We start from the raw sequence: 22,376 nt of genomic DNA, 5'->3' as shown, positions 1-22,376 counted from the left end.
CACCTCTGCCCCAGATCTAAAACACAAAAGGGCACACCCCAAGTGTGATACTCCCTCTGGCTAATAAAATATCATGGACCAGGTGGCTTATAAACAAGAAACACTTCTTGCTCACAGTTCTTGAAGCTAACAAGTCCAAAATCAAGGAGTCAGCTGATGAGGTACCTGCTTCTGCATTGATAGATGGCCGCGCCATCTTTTCGCTGTGCCTATATGTGGCCTAAAGGTGAAGGGAACTCTCCGGGGCCCGTGTTAGAAGGGCATTAATCCCATAATAAGGACTGTACCCTCACAAACTCATCACCACCCAAATGCCCCACCACTAAGTACCAACACTTTGGGGGATTAGGTTTCAGCATACAAATTTTGGGGGGTTGGCCGGTGCCGCGGCTCACTAGGCTAATCCTCTGCCTTGCGGCACTGGCACACCGGGTTCTCGTCCCGGTCAGGGCGCCGGATTTTGTCCCGGTTGCCCCTCTTCCAGGCCAGCTCTCTGCTGTGGCCAGGGAGTGCAGTGGAGGATGGCCCAAGTGCTTGGGCCCTGCACCCCATGGGAGACCAGGATAAGTACCTGGCTCCTGCCATCGGATCAGCGTGGTACGCCAGCCACAGCGCGCCGGCCGCGCCGACCATTGGAGGGCGAACCAACGGCAAAAGGAAGACCTTTCTCTCTGTTTCTCTCTCTCTCACTGTCCACTCTGCCTGTAAAAAAAAAAAAAAAAGGGGGGTGGGCACTGTAGTATTCAGTGTAAAGGTGAACCAGTAGCGAACCCAAGGTGTGGACCTTCACCTCTAGGGGAGAAAGCTACTCTTAATACATTCCCTAAAATCCTGTGAATTAAATAAATTACTCATATAGTAAATTGCTAAGTGCTTGAAATTGGATAATGATGAGATTACATATAGACCCTCCTCAGCATGCTCAGCTCCTCAGGCCTCTGCCCACTGGAGGTAGCACACAGGATCAGTGTGCAATGGCAGGTCTAGTGTTGGAGTTGCCCTCGAGTCTGAGTACCCACTGAATTCCTGAACATCGCTCCACCATGCTGGTCTGCAATGTCCAACTGGGATTCTGCTGGGGTTTCCTAACTACCAATTCCCTTGCTGGGGTTTGAGGCCATCCAGAGTCTCAACTCACTGACTTCCTTTCCCCTGTCCCTTGCATTCCTAGATAAGCAGATGGCCATCTTGAACCTAGACAATGCAGCTGAAAAAATGAAATAGAATATAAACTACTTTGTGGGAGGCAGCTAAAATCAGTACTTAGCAGAGATTTGATAATTTTGCATGCTTTTATTAGTAAATAAATTAAGCATCCAACTCAAGAAGTTAGAATAATAAATCATTACAAATGCAAAATAATAAAGCTCTGACTAGATAGTATTACAGATAATTCTCCCAACATTCAAAGAGCAGATAATTCTATTCTTACACAAATTCTTTCACAGATTAGAAATAGAGGAAATTCTCCCTGAATTCATTTGATGACCTAATGTAACCTTGACTCTGTATAATGTCATGAGCATGGATTTAAGAAGTTTAAACAAAGCATTCCAAGTACCATTCTCTCTTAACTAGTTCAAGTGACATTTATTGAAGAACAGCTAGAAGATAAACTTCGTGTAATGGGCTGGGGACAAGATGCATAATATACAGTCTTTGTCAAGCCGATGCTAACTTAGTGGGAAGATAACTGTGTTAAGAATTATGATGCACGGCCGGCGCCGCGGCTCAACAGGCTAATCCTCCGCCTAGCGGCGCCAGCACACTGGGTTCTAGTCCCGGTTGGGGCGCCGGATTCTATCCCGGTTGCCCCTCTTCCAGGCCAGCTCTCTGCTATGGCCAGGGAGTGCAGTGGAGGATGGCCCAAGTCCTTGGGCCCTGCACCCCATGGGAGACCAGGAGAAGCACCTGGCTCCTGCCTTCGGATCAGCGCGGTGCACCGGCTGCAGCTCGCTGGCCGCGGCGGCCATTGGAGGGTGAACCAACGGCAAAGGAAGACCTTTCTCTCTGTCTCTCTCTCTTTCACTGTCCACTTTGCCTGTCAAAAAAAAAAAAAAAAAAAAATCATGATGCAGTGTGTTTGCTCTCGTGGAGGTAAGTAATGAGAACCGAATGTAGTGAGAAGAGAATACCTATGAACTTGTAGATATTTTTGGCAAGTTTTAAAGGGCTCTGTTGGGGGAACCCCTTAAATTGAGTCTTCATGGATGAGGAGGTCTGTCACAGGTGGGTAAGTAACAGTGGTCGAGGTGGGGAAGACAGTAGGAATATAAGTCAAGGTAATGTGTGTGTGTTTACACACATGTGCTTCTGTGTGGACCAGGTAGCCAGGAAAGAATGAGAGACACAGATGAGAAATTTAAAAAAAAAATCTGTGTGTTAGAGAATAGCTTGGAAGCTTTCTTTTTATTTTAACTTGGTACAAAGAGGGAAAATGTAACTTCAGTTAATATCTAACATACTCCATCATTAAAGTTATCAGAGACTGCATAACATATATGAATATGCTTAAAATGAATATAAGCATTTAAATTCACAAAGACAATGGGTTTTTCACTAATTTTGGTTTTTAATTTTCATTCATGCCTATTTTGTCCAATTTATTGTTTTAATATATGGAATTCTACACATAAAATCTGCATCAAGATAATTTCTATCTTGATGAAATTATTTTGCTTTTAAAATTAGGATTACTTCAGACCAAAGAAAAAAGTTAAACATGTTGCCAGCATGGTCTGATCACTTTCAAATTAACTGATATGTTTTAGTAATTTGATTTCCAGTTGGAATTGCATAGTTCACCAAATCATAATGAAGCTAATTAATTATAGTGTTGGATATTAGTTTTTTTGGTTGGTGGAAAATTTGTCATCATAGAGTACTAAGCTCTAGATACTTATGCCTTTTGGCTGAATGATGGTTTACAACTAAAGTAGTCTTGAGATGCTTAATATTATTCTAATTATCATTTTAATGGGCATTGGCTCAGTCCTTTAATTGATGATCACTCTCTGCTGAATTGCTGCAGGGATATGTACTGAACAAATTATAAGAGGTGACTTTTATGTCTGGATTCAGATAACTTTTTATTAATCTGTAATGTAACTGCACTGTGGTAAGAGTCCCCAGCTTGTATGACCGGGATCTTTAAAATTTTAGACAGTTGTTGTATCCTACCATGTAGCATTTTCATGGCTACCACTGATTATCTGTTTAGAAAAGGCTGGGGTGTCCCTGCTAATGCACCTGGGAAAGCAGTGGAAGATGGCCCAAGACCTTGGCTGCCCATCACCCGCCCCCTACCGTCACCCACATAGGAGTCCAGGATGAAGTTCCAGGTTCCTGGCTCCCCCAGCTCCAGCAGTTGCAGCCATTTGAGTGAACAAGAGGATGGAGAGTCAATCTCTCCATCTCTCTCTCCCTCTTCCTCCCTCCTCTCTGTAACTCTGCCTTTTACAAAACAAAGTAAAATCTTAAAAATAAAATGGAAGGGCTGGGGTGAGTGGGGAGACTCGGTCAGATCAGAGACTCCTCAACCTGGCCACATGTAAGAACTGCAGGGAAGCTGATCCACATGGTGTAGTCCCCACCCTTGTTCCCAGAGTCTAGCTCCAAAAGTCTGGGATTGGCCCTGAGAAAAAATTTTTAACATACTTTCCAGTCACATGAGCACTGGAAACTGTTGAACTAGCTCTGTGTTTTTATAAGCTGTAAGTACTATGGGCTGTGACCCGTTAGTACAGGAGTTGTGCCAAAGTTTGTTTTTGTAAATAACATTCTACTGGGATACAGCCAGGCCCATTCATCTACATATTGTCTATGGCTGCTTTCTTGCTATGATGGCAGAGTCTTGGCAGAGACCACATGGCCTGCAAAGCCAAAACTATTTACCTAAAATGTTTGCTGGCCCTTTCATTGGTGGTTTATAAAATCTATTTAATGGGCTGCATTCAGTCCTTTTTTTTTTTTTTTTTTTTTTTTTTTTTTATTTTATTATTTTTGACAGGCAGAGTGGACAGTGAGAGAGAGACAGAGAGAAAGGTCTTCCTTTGCTGTTGGTTCACCCTCCAATGGCCGCCGCTGCAGCCGGCGCACCGCGCTGATCCGATGGCAGGAGCCAGGATCCAGGTGCTTTTCCTGGTCTCCCATGGGGTGCAGGGCCCAAGCACCTGGGCCATCCTCCACTGCACTCCCTGGCCACAGCAGAGAGCTGGCCTGGAAGAGGGGCAACCGGGACAGAATCCGGCGCCCCGACCGGGACTAGAACCCGGTGTGCCGGCGCCGCAAGGTGGAGGATTAGCCTATTGAGCCACGGCGCCAGCCCTCAGTCCTTTTTTTTTTAAAGAATAGAAAATATTAAAGCACACTGATGTAGATCAGTTATTTTGTTAAGCTTGCTAATATATAAACATGTATCTTTATTTATTATATACTGTTCTATATATACATATGAACTCAAAAAGTTTATGGAAAAGTGACATTGTCTTTTTTTAGAAAGATTTGAAAGAGTTACACAGAGAGAGGGAGAGACAGAAAATCTTCCAACCACTGGTTCACTCCCCAGTTGGTGGCAACAGCTGGGGCTGAGCCAGGCTGAAGCCAGGAGACAGGAGCTTCATCCTGGTCTTCCAATGCCAAGGGCCTAAACAGGCCATCTTCCACTGCTTTTCCCAGGCCATTCGCAGGGAGCTTGATTGGAAGTAGGGCGCCGGGACATGAACAGGCGCTGTATGAGATGCCAGTGTCACGGGCAGTGACATGCCACAACACCAACCTTGAACATTATCTTTAAAAATATATTTAAAAAAAGCCGGCGCCGCGGCTCACTAGGCTAATCCTCCGCCTAGCGGTGCCGGCACACCGGGTTCTAGTCCCGATCGGGGCACCGGATTCTATCCCGGTTGCCTCTCTTCCAGGCCAGCTCTCTGCTGTGGCCAGGGAGTGCAGTGGAGGATGGCCCAGGTGCTTGGGCCCTGCACCGCATGGGAGACCAGGAAAAGCACCTGGCTCCTGGCTCCTGCCATCGGATCAGCGCGGTGCTCCGGCCGCAGCGCGCCGGCCGCGGCGGCCATTGGAGGGTGAACCAACGGCAAAGGAAGACCTTTCTCTCTGTCTCTCTCTCTCACTGTCCACTCTGCCTGTCAAAAAAAATATATATATATATTTAAAAAAATTTTTTTTGAGAAACAGAAAGACATGGGGAGAGTGGTGGTACAGAAAGAGAAAAAGAAAGAGATAGAGTGAGCTTCCATCTGCTCTTTCACTTCCCAACTGCACTGGGAACTGGGACTGGGCTGTGGCTGAATTGGGAGCTGGGAACTCAATCTAGGCCTCCCATGTGGGTGGCAGGAACCCAATTACTTGAGCCATCACCACTGCCTGGCAGGGTGGGTATTAACAGGAAGCTGGAGTCAAGAGCTACAGCTCAGAGTCGAACCCAGGTAACCCAATATGGGACATGGGCATCCTAACAGCTGGACTAAATAGCTGCTCCTCACATTATTATCTTTTAATTCTGTTCTTCCACAAACTTTATAAAAAGATTTATTATTTATGTATTTAAAGGCAGAGTGACAGAGTTCTTCATCTACTGGTTCACCCACCAAATGACTACAACAGTCAGTGTGAGTGAGGTCAAAGCCAGGAGCCGGAAACTGCATCCTGGTCTTCCCATATGGGTGGCAGGAACATTTTCTGTGCCCTCCCAGGCACATCAGCAGGAAGCTGGATCAGAAGTGGAACAACCAAACTTAGCGCTCTAATATGGGATGACAGCATAGCCAGTGGCAACTTAACCCACTGTGCCACAATGCCAGCCCCTTCCACAAATTTTTGAAGTTCCAAGAGTACTTTTTTTAAAAAAAAAGATTTATTTATTTATTTGAAATTCAGAGTTACACAGAGAGAGAAGGAGAGGCAGAGAGAGAGAGAGAGAGAGAGAGGTCATCGACTGGTTCACTCCCCAATTGGCCGCAATGGCCAGAGCTGCGCCTATCCGAAGCCAGGAGCTTCTTCCAGGTCTCCCATGTGAATGCAGGGGCCCAAGGATTTGGGCCATCTTCCACTGCTTTCCCAGGCCACAGCAGAGAGCTGGAACGGAAGTGGAGCAGCCAGGACCTGAACCGGCACCCATATGGGATGCTGGCACTACAGGTGGTGGCAGCCTTACCTGCTTCGCTACAGCACTGGCCCCAAACCAAGAATACTTTAAAAAGTTCACAGAAATTTTGTAATTAAAAGTTAAGTTTATTCTGGTGCAAAAAAAAAAAAATTGAAACACATGCATATATGCATAGTTTTTAAATAACATACATGTTCCATGAGATTTTTAAAGATTCCCTCATGCATGGATTTCAAATATTTTGTTCAAAATATATTTAAAATATCTTTTACTTCCATTTCCATACGTTTTTGAAGTCTCACATTTGTGTACATATATACATTCCTATATATAAATATATATGCACACATATTCATAAACATGTATGTATACTGGGGAGAAATGTCTGTGTAGCAGCAGTCAAAAAAAAAAAACTTGAAAAAGCTTAAATGGAAAGAACTAATACTCCTTTTATTTTTGACCATTCTTTGGGTTGCTGGGGTGCTATGACAGCATGGATTTGGGTAGGAAGGAAATCTGCGTAGATGAAGAAATGTGGAAAGAACACAGTTTACCTGACTCACTGGGTTTTTTTGGGTGACCTGCTGGGCTCCAGTGCCTCACATTTATCTAAAATGTCATGCCAGAAGTAGAACAAACTCCAAAGGTGTTAGCATGCTTCAGTTGGGGTTAATGCTGAACTCACAGGATTCATCCTGTCTCTCTTCTCCTCATTCATTCATTCACTCATTCCCAGCCTATCTCCAAATGCAGGTCATTTATAACTGTGTCTCAGGTCTGTTCCCTGCTTTCCATTTCCACTAAAACTGCCCTAGAGAAGTCTCTTGTCATCCTGTGCATAGACCCTCTAACCCAACTCCCTTCCCTTGGCCCACTTCAAGTCCACCCAACACGTAGAGCTCACAGATCTGTACAGGGCTCAAATCTGATTGCACAGTTCTGCCCTTGCTTGCCCTAGGCCCATCTTCCTTCTTTCCCATCTCTCCTGGCTGTTTCTGCCACATCATCGCTTACGCTCCACTCTCCTTCACTGTCCTCTCTGCCTTCCTTTTTGCCGTTGGTTCACCCTCCAATGGCCGCCGCATTGCGCTGATCTGAAGCCAGGAGCCAGGTGCTTTCCTGGTCTCCCATGCGGGTGCAGGGCCCAAGGACTTGGGCCATCCTCCACTGCACTCCCGGGCCATAGTAGAGAGCTGGCCTGGAAGAGGGGCAACCAGGACAGAATCTGGCGCCCCGACTGAGACTAGAACCCGGTGTGCCGGCACTGCAAGGCGGAGGATTAGCCTATTGAGCCACGGCGCCGACTTCCTAATACATTCTTTTCCAGGCTAAATTTTATTTATTTGAAAGTCACAGACAGAGAGACAGAGACAGAGAGGGAGAGAGATATCTTCCATCCACAGGGTCACTCCCCAAGGCAGCTTCAATGGCTGGTACTAGACCAGTCAGAAGCCAGAAGCTTCATCTGGGTTTCCCATGTGGCTGGCAGGGACCCAAGGATTTGGGCCATCTTTTTCTGCTTTTCCCAGGCTGTTAGTAAGGAGTTGGATTGAAAGTGAAGTGGCCAGGACATGAACTGGCACTCATGTGGGATACTGGTATCCCAGGCAGTGGCATTACCCACTAAACCACAATGCCAGCCCCCAGGCTAAATGATTTAAGATGAATTTTATGACACCTATACAGGAAGGTGCCCCTAAACCTTCCTTTCATTCATACATTTGGTGGCATATGTTTATCACTGAACATCACACCTTGTGTTAGAATCCTTTCTTCCCCCACTAGACAGTGATTTCAAAGGACTACCCACAGATCATTAGCACCAGAGACAGAACTTGTCATGCTTTGTGCTCCTAAATGTTCTTTAATGACCTGCAAGGAATCATTACTAGAAGGGTAAACCAAATAATGTTTTTACCATTAAGAATTCCTCTACTTATCAACAATAATAATAACTATTGCTACACACAACAATTTGAATTCCAGAGAATTATTCTGAGTGCAGCACAAATCACATACAATGAAATTCCACAAACATTTCATTCTTAAAATGAAAGGCTTATAGAAGTAGAGATGGATTAGTGGTTGTCTGGGGTTAAGAAATGGGTGAGGGTATGAAGGTAGTAGGTATGCTTATAAAAGGACAAAATAGGGGGCAATCGTGTGGTATGGTGGTTAAGTTGCTGCTTGGGATGCCTGCACCCCATACCAGAGTGCATTACACAAGTCCCAGCTACCCCATTTCCAAACCAGCTTCTCGCTTCCCACATATTGGGAGACAACAGGTGATGGCTCAAGTACCTGGGTCCCTGCCACCCACATGGGAGTCTGAGATTGAGTTCCTGGCTCCTGGCTTCTGCCTGGTCTAGCCCTGACTGTTGTGGGCATTTGGGGAATGAGCCAGTAGATGGAAGGTCTCTCTCTGTCTCTCGCCCTCTCTGCCTTTCACAAAAGAAAGTAAATTAAAAATTTGAAAATAACTAAATGAAGGGCAACATGTGGATCCCTGCTGTGGGGCCCTTGTGCTGATAGAAGTGTTCAGCATCTTGACCATATAGATGTGAGGATCCTAGTTACAATATTATACTGAAGACTTGCAAGATATTACTACTGGAGGCAAACAGGTCAAGGGCATACAGAGTCACTGCATGTGACTCTACAACTTTTTTTTTTTTTTTGACAGATTTAGACAGTGAGAGAGAGAGAGAGATAGAGAGAAAGGTCCTCCCTTTCCGTTGGTTCACCCCCCAAATGACCGCCACAGCCGGTGCGCTGTGGCCAGTGCGCTGTGCCGATCCGAAGCCAGGAGCCAGGTGCCTCCTCCTGGTCTCCCCTGTGGGTGCAGGGCCCAAGGACCGGGGCCATCCTCCACTTCCCTCCCGGGCCACAGCAGAGAGGAGCTTGGAGAGGAGCAACCGGGACAGAATTTGGTGCCCCAACCAAGCCTAGAACCTGGGGTGTCGGCGCCACAGGCGGAGGATCAGCCAAGCGAGCCACGGAGCCGGCCTCTACAACTTATTTTTACATACAAAGTTTAATTAAAAAAGATTTTCCACCCAAAAGAATGTAGACAACACACCTCTTTCAAATGCATTCTTTTTATTTGAGAAGAACTATCTCAAGGTAGTGCCCTTTGGGAAAGACATCTCTCATTATCATGGACATCAAGATCAACCATTACTCTCAGCAAAGTACAAAAATACACACATCAGTGACTTCTGTACAATAAATACATAATCATGCACTCCACAATAAAAGGCACCAAAAACTGGTCACTTAGTAGTCATAAAAATTTCTAGCTACATTAACAAAGCCACCCAAATTATCTGTACAAGGAAATGTAACAATATATTCCAAAGGTGAAAACACATAAAACATTTTTAAAATAGTATGCAATAAATATCTCAATTGTTGTATATATCTTAAAAATTATGCCATTGTAAACAGCATGTAAACAAACAAAACTCACGTTGTCTTACCATTATTAAAATTAATTAGAGCCAAAGTTAGAACCTCTGCTCTGTCAGGTATGTTTCACTGGTGAGTGTGCTAAGCAGTTAAAAGTTTCACTCTTTTCTGCAGCAAACAGAGCCCACTGCTGTGTAATAAATAAATAGACATTATCTGCATCTTTCAGATACAAGTACTTAGCTTCAACAGACTACCAAAATGTAGTAAATTCTTAACTATAAATAATACGGCAAGGCTAAATTACAATTATCTTTTGCAATGTAAGGGACAAAAGGAACCCTACTCTTATTTTCATCAGGGTGATAAATGAGGAAAATGATTTTCGAGTCTCTTTATTGGAGGAAAACTGAATGTGCTGAATCTAAGGGGTTAGATGTCTGGCTTTCTGAGCTTCCTTCTTTTGTGGATCCTTAACAAAGCTGAACAAGACTGAAGTTGTATCAAACTTCCAATTTTCTTCTGCTAGAGAACACAGAAATGGTTGATACTTTATACTGATACGAAACTAACTTCAAAATATGCCTCTCACAATGTGAGTAGTCCTACAAGGGAGGCTTATTCCAAACATCCTGGACAATAAAGATAGGTTTTTTTCTATCCCATAAAGGAACCCAATTTCTAACTATCAATATGTTTTAAGATAAGTTATTATTTTATAATCCAAATATATTTTGTTTCGCTTCATCTAGGTATCAGTGCCTTGTAGCCCTCAAGTGCTACTAGTATATTTACTATATGCTTGGATCAGGATGCTAGCTGTTAAACACTATCACTCCCTACTCCTCATTAAAAATAACTGTAAAAACAGCAAGCTGTAACTTCAATTGGAGCCTTTAAAGTCTGCCAGAAAACATTACTTTATAAACTTCCTACTGTCCTGTGAGTTTGCAATGCATACCTCTAACATATTTTGGTGTAATTTTGGTGTATGTATCATTAGTGGGGATGCAGGCCTTTCTACAATGAACTTTAAATTGGACTCTCACTCTACATCTATCAGTCACTTGGCTGGTGCACAGCACATGTGGTTGTGGAAAAGGGGTTCTGTAGGATTGATGAAACAGGTACTTCACAAGACAAGAGATAGCCAATACTATTTGTGGCTGACATACAGACTGGAGATATAATGATGTGGTTACTTCTTTATGACACTAACTTGCGTGAATTTGGGGGTAGGGAGTGGAAAGAGATTCCTGACATTAAATAACCTGAGAAAAATATTTTGTAAAAAAAAAAAAAAAGTCCTCCTATTTTGGCAGTTATGTAAAAATTCTCTCAGTCTCACTTTTAGAAATAAGAAATTGGATTTGGGAAGTCTTTCTGATGCACGGCTAATCGATGGTTACCCACCACACAACTGCTTTTCCCTGTTTTTCTTCCATTGCTTTGTCCAGGCTGCATCCATGCTCCTGAACACACACTCACCTCAAGTGGACTTTTAGGAAATCCTAAGTTTTTACTTGTGAAAGTATAAAAATACAGAGGTTTGGGTTTAATATTACCTTCATTCAAAATCATTCATCAAAGCCCTATGATTTCTAGCTAGACATGAAGGGTTCAAAAAGTTCATGGAAAATGTGTATTATAAAAAATGCATGAATTTCAAAAATTTTTATACCAAAACATACATCTTTTAATTCCATTTTCCACAAACTTCTTGAAGTATATGTGTATGTGCATGTATAAAAATGTAATGTTATTTTTAAAGAAGAAAATTCAAGACATTATGGAGCATGGATGAACTACCTACCTGCCCAGAGAAGTCAGGTGGTGCTTCACAGAAAGACACATCTAAATCAAATCTTGAAGATGGGTGATTATGACAAGGCACTAACTCCTGACTAGTTCCAAAATCCTGGATTACAAAAAGTCAAGAGAGTGATGCTACAAAAGTGGGAAGAGGTGAGGTCATAGAGATTGTTACCCATCCTGCTAAGAGTTATGTTGCTGTGCTGCCAAGAAAGGAGAATCTACTTAAGAATTTTTAGAAAGGAAATGACAAAGCACATTTGTGTTGTGGAAAGACCACTGTTGTTGGAGAGAATGAGAGTAGGAAAGCTGGTTGCTGAAAAACTGTGATAAAAGCACAACGAAAAAAATGATTTTTTTAACTGATGGATGCCTTGAACAAGGCAATAGAATTATGACTTTTTTGCAGCTAATTAGAAAATATAAAATGCCAATTCAATTTTTGAGATGGTCAGAAAAGTATACAAATGCTTAAAAACTATAACTATTTATGCACATATATAAAATGCTTTCACTTGTATAATCTAAAACCAAGATTAGGATCAAGCATATAAGTTTCCTGGCAGAAGAACATAATTTACATAATGTAGTTGTATAAATTATATCATCTGAAAGCGTCTCAAGAAAAAGGAGGAGCGGACACAAAAGGACTGGTCAGGTTTGCAGCTTTCTCACCCTCATCACATTGTCATTGTGCTACAATTGAAATCTGTAAACAGGGCAGGTTCTAATTAAAATTATAATTAATTTCAATTATACTAAGGCCATCTGCATATCAGGGCATTGTGGGAAGCAAATTCCCAGAAAAGGAATTCTTCTAGTCATTGTACCAAATCATTCTGGAATAATCAGAGATCTGTCATTATGAAAATTGTGTCATTAAGACAGATCAAAATGCCATGCTGGTGAATTCTAATTTAGTCTGTTCTCTCATGTCCCCCAACTTATCCCCTCTTATAATTCCATAGGATATGCAACAGGAGCTCCAAATTATCAAATTATGCAATTATAAATACCAGAGTTAGCAAAGAAAGCTTCAGGGAAAGAGTAAGACTGTGACAGAATTAAAATGTCATGTAAAAATAAAGTCATCTTATCCTTACACGTAACTGATTATTTTAACTAGGTTATTCTAATTTCTCTTTTATTTCCCTTAATTGTAGTTAGATATCTATGATAGCCATCACTAAGACACCCTCTTGTTAAGTTTCTTTTTGGGAAGTTTTGACGAAGCTTTGCATGACAGAATACCATCCTATGACCAGAGAACACAGTGATCCATGCTCTGGATCAAAGAAGCCATTCAGAACTGACAGGACACAGAAAGCAACATCACTGGGGAAAAAAAGGTAAGGGAGTCCTATACCCATGTTTTTGACCACTGATATTTAAAAAGACATTTTCCTATTTGAAGAATTTACCTAAGAAAAGACATTAAGGCCTTAATTTAAAAAAGACATTTAAAAATGCACACACTCACACTCAACTGTATAAACATTGTGTGGGCTGAGTGTAGAAAAAGTTGAAACTACTCAGAAGTTTTGAAGATTTTAGAACTTTTCAAACTATCCTAAAATAAATGCTATGAATTTGTAGTAGATAGATGAAAAACCCATGACCTACTGTGGTTCAGATGGTACTGATTTCTCTTTGTGCTCATTTTTAAACTGAACATCAAGGGATATCAATTTCAATTTTGAATTCTCATGCTATCTATAGTCTGGGAAACCTTTATGTCTAAAATGACAGTGGGAGAGAAATGGTAAATTTAATTGTGATTCACATTTATATAGTTCCTTTTGTAAAAAGAAAATTACCAAGTACTTAAAACTCATAATAATGTATGCTATTTCTAATGAGGGAGATCATGGCACCAAAACAGGGAACTTGTAGAAAGGGCACAATGAGTTAGTACCAAAGTTAATTATGAAACCCAATAAACCAAAACAGCTTTGCCATCACCAGAATATTAGAATTCAGCTGTTTATTAAAACTGTAAATTGTAAATTTTTTTGGTTTCAAATCAAAGGAAAATCTAATATTGCTAACAAATTTCAAGACTTAGGAAATTCATAAAAAATCTCTGGTCCACATAATCTGGTCTGATCCATATCTACCAATGTTCTTAGAGGAACTACCTAACCCTTCTGACTAGTTCTCCCCACATGAACTATTCATTTGAAGGACAGACATTGCTTTGTAGTAAACACATGTGTTTACCAAATGTCTTGATTGATTAGGTCATCTAAATTTTCTTAACTGATTTTTCAATTTCAACTGAATGGGCTCACTGAATTCACTAGCGTTTTGATAGATCTAGATACAATCTCAGATTTCAACGGTGAGATGTTTTTGTTTTGGGGTATTGTGCGTGTCACACTATACCTCTCACATGTGCCTTGTGCTCCTATATAAGGTGAAAGAAATCTATATTCAAACTATTTGTTCCCAAATCTTTGCCAAATTAGCAACTCAATTTCCTTTTTCCTATAATTTCCATATAGTTTCTTATATATTTCCTGACCTCAATAATTGCTTGTGAAACAGTAAAATCAATATAAAATGCTATATCTTTCAAATTATAGCAAATTAATTCTCAATCTCTTATTATTCTCAACTCACAATTCATTACTGCTTACACTGGAAAGTAGAATAAGACACTTGAATTTAGGACTTATCAAAATGATTTCTTTGGTATACACATTACTTCACATTAAATTGGAACAGCTTTTTATTTTTTAATGCGAAAATGTGATTGTACTTTGTGTCATATGTTGATATTATGTTTTAATTTTTTAGTTTTTTGAATCGTGGAGTTGGAAAGACATTTGAATAGAAATAATGCAAAATGATTATAATCTCATCGATGATTTACTTAACAGAAACAAAACCATTTTCTATCCTGGTTACTATCTGTAAAGCAGCCCAGAATCAATTGCAAACATAGATTAAAAATATACAAATTGGAACCAAGAGTGATTGCTAGAGGGTATCTGATTATTTTAGGGTATTCAAGATTCTTAATGCTCATTTGAATGTCACATTGGCAGTATAATCACTGAGATCTCTTGCATACTAGAAACTGAAATTCACCACAGAAAGAAGTCATAACTTTATGATTATTATAGATTGGCAAAATATTGTACAATAAGTCTTTTGGCTATAATGAATTGTTAATATTGGTGATTTCCTTTTGGCTTTATGCTTGGATATGTATTTCAAACATGAAAGTTATTTTTTAACAAAGTCCCATTACTATTCAGGTATCTACAATGGTAAAGAATATCTATTTTTTTTAACAAGAAAAAAGTTGGGCATCTGTTTGGCAGAAATGAGTACTTCAAGTATTTAAGTAAGTAAATCATTAACAAGAGTTATTACACTCTAAGCAACAGCAGTAAAAAGGAAAAGAGCTAGAATATGCATTTTCTATAAAGATGAAACAACAACATAATAAATAAATGCACTGATTTATACAACCAGTGCAAACCTTCTTCTAATGATTACAGATAATACTGTATATTGTTGACTTTGCTGGTAACAGCACTGCCTCACATAGAGAAAGTCAAAGAGAAAATTCTTGTCCCTAAAGCCACAAAATATACAAAGCTTATATTTACGTTTTATTAAATATTTTGTCTGCCAAAAATCCTGCAAACTAAGATACATCTTGGCAGCTTGAATAACCAGCATGATAATTATCTTGGTATAAAAAGATAAGAAAAATTTTAATATGAAAATTAATAACACCAGTAAAAGGAGAGATCTGTTGTATAAATAGACATTTTACACAAAAGTAAGACTTTTATCTCACTTAAGAGGAAGAAAAAAAATCTGGTACAAGTTACTTGCAGATTTGAAAATAATTACCATATTTTCCCAACTGTACATAAATATATTACTCCAATTCACTAGTCATCTTCAATATACATATATAACTCACAAAACAAGGAATGTTTCAATACCAAACCTGTCACAGCACTAGTTACCAGTTACCAGAACTGTAAGTAACCTGTAGCTATCTATCAGCTTACGACTCAGAATACAGCTATGCTGAGGGAAATCATAGTGCAATCAAACATCAAGGGCCACAAACATATTCTCTTTCCTTTTTAGCTTATTTATCTAACTGCATTGGTTTACTTTAGTGGCATTATCAACCGAGTATTAAACTCCTCTACTTAAACGCATCTACACAGTAACTCCTGGTTATTTCAGGCTTGGTTATTTTACTCTTGGAATGCAGTTGCTATTAAATATGCAGACTCTCTATAAATTGAATAATGTGCAGCTAAAATGAACCATTTTATGTGGATTTTTAAAAACATTTTAATGGTTGGCTTTTATTTTTTCCAATTAAAACTTGGAAGTACAAAAAAAATGAAGAGCGTAAATAAATAATGTAAATAGATTACCTTAGTTACATAACAAGAATTAATATATTCACTTACATAACATAATATAGGGGTCTATCTTAAACATTGCTACTGAATTAAATACATAATTTTACTTTGTTAAACTTCTTTTCCTGAAAATAACAGCATTATACAAATAAGTACAGTCCAGCTGTCTTTGATCTTTCTGTTCTCTATGATAAATCTTTATAGTATTTTTAACATGAATGTCTCTAAACAAACTTGATAAAAAAATAGAATAGTAAAGATTTTGAAAATGAATGCTTTGCATATTATGGAAGCCAATAATCATCCCCTTGTACATCTAGTTGTGTGCCTGGGAATGCTTCCCATGGCAAAGGCATCCTATGACTGCTCTGACCAGAGACTGTGACACTGGTTGGGGCTGCCAAAGCAGACAAAGCTCTAGGCCCCGAGGCACTGGCCTGGGGCAGCGAAAGGACAGCAAGAAGTCTGGCAGCCTTATAATGTGGGAACCGAGGGGGAAACTATTCCATGGCCCACACTTTCTACTACTGGAGGAATTTTCACAACTCGCTTGTCATTCCAGCTGATTTGAAGAATTTTAAGTTTTAAAACTGCCCCTTGGATTATCAAACTCTAAAATCGCTGTCTTACCCAACTTAACACTGAAAGATGTAGGGTGCATTCATTGCAGTGGAGATGAGGCGAGGCGAGATCCAAGACCTCAAGCCTGAGATATGTATTGTTTTTACAGCTTAATTAACAGCTACATCCTTAAGAGAGTCATATCCCATAGAACATGAGACTCCTCTACGTTGTCTGCCCAGTCAGAGAAAAAAGACCAGTTACTGTGAAGTGGTATTCATAGGGAACCCCTAACATTTTCTAAGTCATAGGTTTGCATGAATATTTCTTTCCATGATTCCTCTTAAAGATAACTTCCATGAAGAATACAGTGTGCCCTCTTTATTCATCAAAGCTGGATAAACATGCTCTAGGCCATTAAGTTTTGGTAAACATAAAAATTAGTAAGTGAAGGATTCCTGACAAATCATTGGGAAAAAAAAAACCTGCTTATAGAAATAGATAATTTGTACTTTTGGGATCAAGAATATAATATGCTAGTTTTAGTGTACTATTTTAAGGAATTATTAACCATGTGAGAAATCAAGATAAGCTCATGTAAGAAAAGCAGTCCTCAATCTAAAAAAACATACCTTCTTTGAGGCCTTAAATGCAACATTCATTTTACTTGAAATCATTTTGGTTCTTGCCTCTTTTTTTTGCATACCTAGTGATTCACTGAATGTGTGTGTACTGTTATGTGTCTTCAAGCATGAGCTATGTCAGCAGGATAATCTACTGATAAGAGAAAATGAAAACGAACGTGTTGTAATAAGAGACTGGCCTGGTCTTTACTTATCTCAGTACACATTCTTCTAAAATGTTCCCTGTGACTTAAGTTGTGCAAAAATGAACATGCCACATGAGCAACCAACTGAGCAAATGTGGTCTGCTACTGACTGAGTTGTAAAGTGAGGGATTGGAGAGAGGCCAGCTATGTGGGTTGGCCAATTTCCTGTATTCCACTTTAGCTACCAAAATACAACCACTGGATAGACAGAGCTCATCTAGAACTAGAATTAGGAATAAGGAATTAAAAGGAAAATCATTTAGAGTAATTAATGAGTTTCAGTTCACTTCTGGGATTAGCCAGACGACAAAGAAGAAATACCAGATGGAGGAGCAAGCTATTCTGGGGAACTCTTGAAGACCTCAGACCTCAGAGTCCCAGAATCTAAGAGGGATAATAATGGATGTAAGTCAATACTAATCCTCAGAGGCGTCTTGTTACAAGGAAGATTCGGATTCAGTAGGTCTAAAGTGGACCTGAAATTCTGCATTTCTACAAGTGTGGCACAAAGACCACACTTTGAGCAGCAATGACATAACCAGTATTGTTCAACAGAATTTTTGAGGTGATGGAAATGTTTACAACTGTACAGTCCACTGCCGTTTTACTAAGCACGTGAAATGTGGATACCGCAATGCAGAAACAGAACCTCTAATTAAATTAGCCTGAAACTGAAACGGCCACCTGTAGCTGTCGGACAGCATGCATGTCGACATTTACAGGCCTCCTTTTTAGCCACAGTAGTGTATACCGCAGTCCTCACGTCACCCAGTCCATCAATTTGCTTAGATTATTTAGCAAGTTCTTTTCATAAATACAAATTACAAAATTCATTTCTTGACATTGTTTTCTTCCTACCACTTGGCTGAATGACCCACAACGTGTACTTATGGTAGGGAGAGATAAAAAGGGTCATTTTATAGTGAGGATCAGGAAGGGAAAGGACAGTAGATGGCAATGAGAATCTGAGCGACCATCACTGTACTGCACATGTGGGAAAATGGAAAATGAAGAACCAGGACTCTCAGAAAGGGATGAAGAAAGATCAGAAGAGAAACACCAAGTACTCCAAAATTTTACAAAAGCATGACGCTTTCCCTTTCCTTCTTGAAAAGAAAGTTCTTTCTCTGGAAAATGAAATGGAAATTAAGATTTTGGCTGTGATGTCCCACTGCATGCTGATCTTCCAAGTGTTGGGGAGCCTGCCAGGGAGAAGAGGTGACAGTGACAGCTGGCAACCAGCTGTAGACTGAGCTTCTCACCTTGACTTCTGCATGGACTACAGCAAGGCCTGGAGCTGTGATCCGATCTGATCCCAGGCAGAAGCTCATGGTGGCTCCTTTCTTTGCTTCTTTGTTTCTTTCTTTTTTGGTAACCCCTACCTATGATGAGAAGCTGGTCTCTGTAATGCTAAGGAGGTTTCTGAGGGCACCATGCTGGCAAACAGGTGCCAGTGAGTCATTTGAGTCTTACACAGCCATCCATGGACAAAGCTTCCAGAAAAAACTGCTCTCATTTAACAATGACAAAAATTATCCAAATTGTCATGTTAAAGGATTTCCCTCATCCCAAATCCATTTGCAAGAAAATTCTGATTCAGGATTCCAGTAAGATTTTATAGCACATATAAAAGCTCTTTCAAGACTAAAAAGATCATCAAACACCAAAAATAATTCAAGCACTTACATGTTCTCTTAAATTCAAAAGATGCAGTAGTTTAAGAATCTTTTCTATTGCAAAGGAGTATTTTAATGAAGGACAGAAAATCAAATAAGAATTTAATACTAATACATTCTTTATTCTAAGGTCCCTGCCTATTTATTTATTTATTTATTTATTTATTTATTTTTTGTGAGGGGTGGAAGTGTAGAGCTGAACAGGGATCTATGAACTCAGCAGAGTTCTGGGAATCTGGCACCTCCTATCTGGACATCACAGGAAAGCACTGAGAGGGGCAGGACACTGTGCAGGGTGGGAACAATAAAAGGGACTGGGAAAGGTAAGCTTTGATTTCAGAAATGTGTATCAAATTAAAATCACTGAACAGTGTACTACTCTTTTAAACTACTTGAAAATTTTCTACTCACCCACAGTATAGGTAAAATACACTCCTATAGTCAGACATACATGGCCAGGAACTCACCAGGTTCATTTATTTTTAAGATATTCAAATTTTTTGAGTTGACTAGTAGTTAAATAACCAAGTTATAAATAAGAATAAAGTATCAAACAGTTCACCTCCTTTGAGATAATTAAATTATATATGTCTGACAATAGTTTATTTTAAATACTTTCCTATTAACATTTCTCTTTAAACATTGGGCAAATAATTGTCTAGAAAATAGCAATGAAACTATATCTCAAGATTATATGTACATATGTGTGTATATACATATAAACATATATGTGTATGTATGTGTATATATACACATATGTGTATATAGAGATATGTGTGTATATATTTATCTACTGAGCACCTAGCAGGCTACTTTACAAAAATTGTCACCAGTGGGTCAGTACCCTGTTTAATTCTCTTATACACAACATTTAAAATATTACAATCAATTTTTTGGTACATAGTGGCTAAAGAAAGCCTATTTGAGGATATTTTTGTGACCTTTTGATATGTTTGCCTTTGGCTTTCAGAGATTTGGTCATTATAGTATTGAATTCTGATGTGCTACACTGACTTATAGTGGTTTATGCAAAGGAAAATTATATCTATTAGATTGGATAAAAGATATAAGTGAGACAATAATAATAATAATGTAAAGCCCTGAAGAAAAAAAATTAAATGTCTTCATTTGGGAAGTGTATGTCAGCAGTCACTGTAGCAAGTGAATGAGTCTAGTGATGAATCAATATACAAATTGCAGTTGAAATACAAAATGCAGTTGAAACCTTGGAGGATTCCTGGATGTCAATAGTCTGTCATATTAGAAATCCAAACAGAATATCTGATCATTATCAAGTTGAAAGGAAAAAATGGGAACACAATGTAAAAATTTTGGTTTGCAAAGTGGCAATAAGTTTTGTCAGGCAATGGAGCATGTGATTTTATGGAACTATCCAGAGAATTTTCTTGATGTGCACACCTGCTGTTTATGATAGGCCAAAGTACAAGTGACTTGCATGACGTGTATCATTTGTTGGCTACAGCACAGACACATGTTCACAAAGTCTCAGGTATGGAAACATTTATGCAAACTTCCATGTGAAAGAACAGAAAAGTGCAGTGCCCTTAGCCAATTAAAAGGTTCTTGGGTAGTAATAAATTAAATTCCATTAAAACTGACATCAAAGCTATTATAGTGTTACAATATCAGATGTGACATGCGGGAAAAGGAAAGACAATTCAGGTAGGAACACTGTGCATTAAGATTTGCATTCATCATAGCATCTGATGGTTTTAACCATACCCTTCTGAACACTGAATGCTAGGAACCCGACCAAGTTGATACCAATCCAACATTCAAACACAACTTAATTTACATCTTGTCTCCTAAGCAATGATTTGAAGGAAGAAGCCGGTGCCTCCAAAATGAGACCTAAGAAGTTTCAGCCACATACTGTTACATGCGGTTGCTCAGCCAGAACATTTTATCAGACCAGATCTGAGGAAAGTAAACATTTCACTCCGCCTATTAGAGGATGCAATCATCTCATCTCAGATTCAGCCTACCTTTTTTTTTTTTTTTTAACAATTGTGAGTATATTTGAATGTGTCAGATTTGCACAATAAGAAAATGGCTTTATGGAATGTATGTTTTGGCACAAAAATATTTTCTAATACCTCAAATCAAAATTTGTCACCCAGAGCAACATATCAAGCCATGGAGGTGCTTCAGTGGTGCTTACTTATCTACCGGGAAACTATGAGAGCAGACAGTGGCTTCCATGAACTTTGTATTATGTAGCAATGACTTCACTTCCAAGGAATAGCACCAATATGTTTACACCTCAGCCTGAGGCATGCTCCTGCCAAGCTCTTTAATTCCCTGGAGAATTCGCTTCACATGGCCCACTTTCGGTATCCCCAGGTCCTACAAGAAAGAAGAAAGGTAGGCAAAATGAAGGAGAGAGAGAAAGAAAAAAGAAATTTATTGATAAAAGGAAGCTGGGATTAAATATTTAACCAGCAAGTAACATCATTAGCATTCATTTAATCCATTTTAGTTGAAATTAAATGAATCAGGCAGTGAAAGTTAGAAAAATAAGTAAAAAAAAAATAACCTAACACTGAAAAATTACCAACTGATTAAAAAAAAATCACATCCTACACACAATCTTAATCACAACATTATCATAAATTAGATACAGTGATATTTTAAGAGCAAAATTAATTTAGTTTATCCTTCCTGTATTTTTCCCCCAAAAATAGGCTCTTTAGGATCTCAGAGAAGAATGGTGTATGACACCATGACATTGTCAATGAGTACAAAGGCAAATAGTGATGGATATTTCTTGTGCTAGATTATTAAATTTAAAACTGAGGCCTAACCCTAAATGAAGATGCTAGGGCTTGCCATCTAAATGTGGTATGTAAGTGCATCAGTTGAATTATGAGTCCTTAATCTGAGTGAAATACTTAAATACTCTTCATACTTTATAGTCTGTATTTTTTTAACAGGCAGAGTGGACAGTGAAAGAGAGAGAGACAGAGAGAAAGGTCTTCCTTTGCCGTTGGTTCACCCTCCAATGGCCACCACGGCCGGCACGCTGTGGCCGGCGCACCGTGCTGATCCAATGGCAGGAGCCAGGTGCTTCTCCTGGTCTCCCATGGGGTGCAGGGCCCAAGGACTTGGGCCATCCTCCACTGCAATCCCTGGCCACAGCAGAGAGCTGGCCTGGAAGAGGGGCAACCGGGACAGAATCCGGCGCCCGGACCGGGACTAGAACCCGGCATGCCGGCGCCGCAAGGCGGAGGATTAGCCTAGTGAGCCGCGGCACCGGCTTATAGTCTGTATTTGTAAAACATTACTTAACCATGGGTATCTGTTGGTTGACACTTTCTCTCAAAACACCATTGGCCTTTATTCTCTCAGAATTATTCCTTATTTCCTAAAGAACCATCCTTTTGTAAGTGCCAAGAATTCAAAATTTAACTTTCAGAAATGGAGGATCACTGTAGAGTATGCATTACAAGCTCTGGGCAAGTATTTGTTACAGGAATGAATGAACCCTTCTAAAACAGCCATGACATTCACCATCTGAAAAGCTAAAAGCAAGAGTTAAGGCC

At 39.7% G+C, this 22,376-nt stretch overlaps 1 protein-coding gene and 1 long non-coding RNA gene across 11 annotated transcripts in view; one reads left to right on the top strand and one right to left on the bottom strand.

Moving 5' to 3' along the window:
- The window catches only part of DGKH (diacylglycerol kinase eta), a 234,059-nt gene that overhangs the window by 9,544 nt on the left and 202,139 nt on the right, over positions 1 to 22,376 (bottom strand). For 8 of the 9 annotated variants that reach the window (XR_011378780.1, XM_002712967.5, XM_017343497.3 and 5 more), the window contains one exon: positions 18,953 to 21,180. The exons of the other annotated variant lie outside the window; for it this stretch is intronic. Coding sequence is in view for 7 of the 8 variants with exons in the window: in XM_002712967.5 (XP_002713013.5) it covers positions 21,091 to 21,180 (90 nt within the window). In the remaining variant the exon portion in view is untranslated. Of the gene's footprint in view, positions 1 to 18,952; positions 21,181 to 22,376 lie in introns of those variants that run through there. 9 annotated transcript variants of the gene reach the window in all.
- LOC103349063 (uncharacterized) overlaps positions 1 to 22,376 on the top strand; it is a 40,211-nt gene that overhangs the window by 14,169 nt on the left and 3,666 nt on the right. The window contains exon 4 of one of the 2 annotated variants that reach the window (XR_011378782.1): positions 12,508 to 12,644. The exons of the other annotated variant lie outside the window; for it this stretch is intronic. This is a non-coding gene — a long non-coding RNA (uncharacterized lncRNA). Of the gene's footprint in view, positions 1 to 12,507; positions 12,645 to 22,376 lie in introns of those variants that run through there. 2 annotated transcript variants of the gene reach the window in all.

This window comes from Oryctolagus cuniculus, chromosome 9 (genome assembly GCF_964237555.1).
Source record: "Oryctolagus cuniculus chromosome 9, mOryCun1.1, whole genome shotgun sequence".
Classification (NCBI taxonomy): Eukaryota; Metazoa; Chordata; class Mammalia; order Lagomorpha; family Leporidae; genus Oryctolagus; species Oryctolagus cuniculus.
The sequence above is the reverse complement of the archived record's forward strand: the minus strand, read 5'-3'. Positions and strand labels throughout refer to the sequence as shown.